Source organism: Penaeus monodon, chromosome 19, assembly GCF_015228065.2.
Source record: "Penaeus monodon isolate SGIC_2016 chromosome 19, NSTDA_Pmon_1, whole genome shotgun sequence".
NCBI lineage: Eukaryota > Metazoa > Arthropoda > Malacostraca > Decapoda > Penaeidae > Penaeus > Penaeus monodon.
Genome location: NC_051404.1, coordinates 26,946,821 through 26,948,996, shown reverse-complemented (window position 1 = coordinate 26,948,996; position 2,176 = coordinate 26,946,821). Strand labels below are relative to the sequence as shown.

General features: G+C 47.4%; 1 protein-coding gene across 1 annotated transcript; it reads left to right on the top strand.

Moving 5' to 3' along the window:
• Positions 1–397: 397 nt before the first annotated feature.
• Positions 398–1,522, top strand: LOC119585371. The gene is made up of 4 exons (XM_037934040.1): positions 398–475; positions 598–759; positions 846–950; positions 1,154–1,522. Exons 1-4 carry the CDS (start codon positions 398–400, stop codon positions 1,520–1,522), a joined length of 714 nt encoding a protein of 237 aa, XP_037789968.1.
• Positions 1,523–2,176: the final 654 nt, after the last annotated feature.

The window sequence follows — 2,176 nt, the reverse complement described above, 5'->3', positions numbered from 1 at the left end:
GACATATTAATCAAACCATTACATCCGGGGCGAAGACAGTAGCTAGTTTTAGTGTAATGCCTTGTTTACAGATACAACACTTGGGTTGGTGTGAGTTGGCAAAAGCAAATCACAGTCATTTTGGAATATCACACTTGCTGTTTGGTTCAGTAGTCTACGATGAAAATAACTATAATTGATCAAAACACCAGTTGTCAAGTTGTATTAATTGTTGTAAGGGTTGAAAAAATGTGATTTATGGTTCGCTATAACCTGTTAGGGCTGATCTACCTCTGCCTTACTCTACAACACCTTGACTGGTACCAATATATGGGGTTCCTTTCTCTGGTAACATACGGCGCCGTAACGCGTTTCAGTATCTGGCCCCCTGGACTGTGCATATTTTTGATATCACAAAATGAGTTTCTGGCTTGTCATACTTCTTGTTATTAATTTGATTATTTCTGTCAACTGTCGCTGCGATACAACTTCAACAGTTAGAATCTATGTCTTGCAGTTCTGAAAAACGTGCTGTTTCTTGACTATTATATTTCCATGCAAAAACAGTTACAGATATACCTTCCAACCGCACCTCACATGCATTTAACTTATGACCAGGTGAGCACACTGTGTCCAATTCTCTTCAGTCATGGATATTTATGCTCCACAAAGGTATCTTCGCTGACCTCTCACATCTCTTCTCAAACGCTGACTTACAACTCCCCGCCGGGGCTCAGGTCACCAGTCAGCCAGGGAGCAGTCCTCAGGAATTCGTTTAAGGCCAGCAGGACGCTCAGGTGCCATTATTGACGAAATAGAATCCCCCGACACACAGCTAGACAATCCTAGAGAATCCCCGCCTCAAGTCGGGAGGGAAAAAGGGTATTGCTGCATCAGAATCCTTCCCCAAGATTACCTCCCCTCTCGACCCTGCTTCGTCACCCGCTCCCGTCGCCGAACCAACTCACACAGTAGGTATTCTCGGCACATGTGGCCTTGACATATGATTACACATGCGTTATTTATTCCTTTTTCTATAGTCTGTATATTTGTTGGTAGTTTATAAGCAGCTGAATAAGGATTCGTGCATTTGCAACAGAGAAGATGAATGTATGGGAATGGATGTTTGATTCTCAGAGATATACTGACGTATGGTTGTATACCGACTTTGCAGCAATGTTGGTTGGAGCCGTACAAAGAGAGTCCTGCACAACCTTCCATTCCACGAGAAGTCCCGGAGACGCGATCGTCCGCCTTCCATTCTCCCGGGTATGAGACCTCACCCATCTACACTCCAGCACCCACAGCCCACACACCTGTCAACCCTGTCATAAAGCCAGACTGTAGCTTCGACCTGACTAGATGCTATGAATCCACCGATATTCCCAAGACTTTCGCGACGCCACCTCAGAACGCGGCTCTGCACTGCCCCTTGCCAGCCCAGGACTTCTCCACCTCTGTCATGTCCTCCATGAAGCCAAAGTTCGGCGTCGAACCTGACGACTTTCAGCTGCGTAACTGGACTGAACCTATCGATAACTAGTTGGCCAAGACTCCACTTGGCATCCCACCCCCGTGCGTGTCTCAGCCCTTACCTCAACCACCTCCTCCGCTCAGTTCCTCGCCTCCATCAGACCCCTGCCACCCATCCGACCTCAGCCATTCCAGCCCCGAAGCTTTCCCATGTCCATCCGCACATGGGCTGGAGTTCCTTGAGTCTACCTTACATTGCTTCAGCTCTCCTCCAGACCCACCATGGGAGCACTCCTGGCCTCCACCTCGCCCGCCTGCTCACCAAAACCGACTCCGCCTCGTCGCTGGCGGCTTGGTGGTGCCCCCCGCGTCTGTGTGACCACCGAGAAGAAATGATGATCGGCAGGGGGGGGGGGGATGGCGCGCCCTCCTCCATCTAAGTGAAAGCTCCAGAGTTGTGAATACAAACACAAAGTGATATAACATAGCACTGCAGTACTTAAAACTTGAACTTCAGTAAATCTGTGGTAATAAGCCAAGGCAAACTTTTTCTTATCTTTATTTGCCAGCTTTTCGTTAATGTGCAAATTCTTATTCGAGTTGTTATGCCTGAGACCTCCGAAACTTAACTAAGTTAACTGGCCGACATTACCAAGATGAAGGGCGAAATTCTGTGAATAGCAAGCTATGATGCTTCAGCCAAATATCACAATTTTCTTTTGTA

Bases quoted from the DNA above. Each gene is read 5' to 3' on its own strand.
- LOC119585371 (XM_037934040.1), top strand. From the start codon at position 398: ATGAGTTTCTGGCTTGTCATACTTCTTGTTATTAATTTGATTATTTCT. The intron at 760-845 runs GCCAGCAGGACG...CCCCGCCTCAAG, and splicing joins TCCTCAGGAATTCGTTTAAG to TCGGGAGGGAAAAAGGGTAT. The intron at 951-1,153 runs GTAGGTATTCTC...CCGACTTTGCAG, and splicing joins TCGCCGAACCAACTCACACA to CAATGTTGGTTGGAGCCGTA.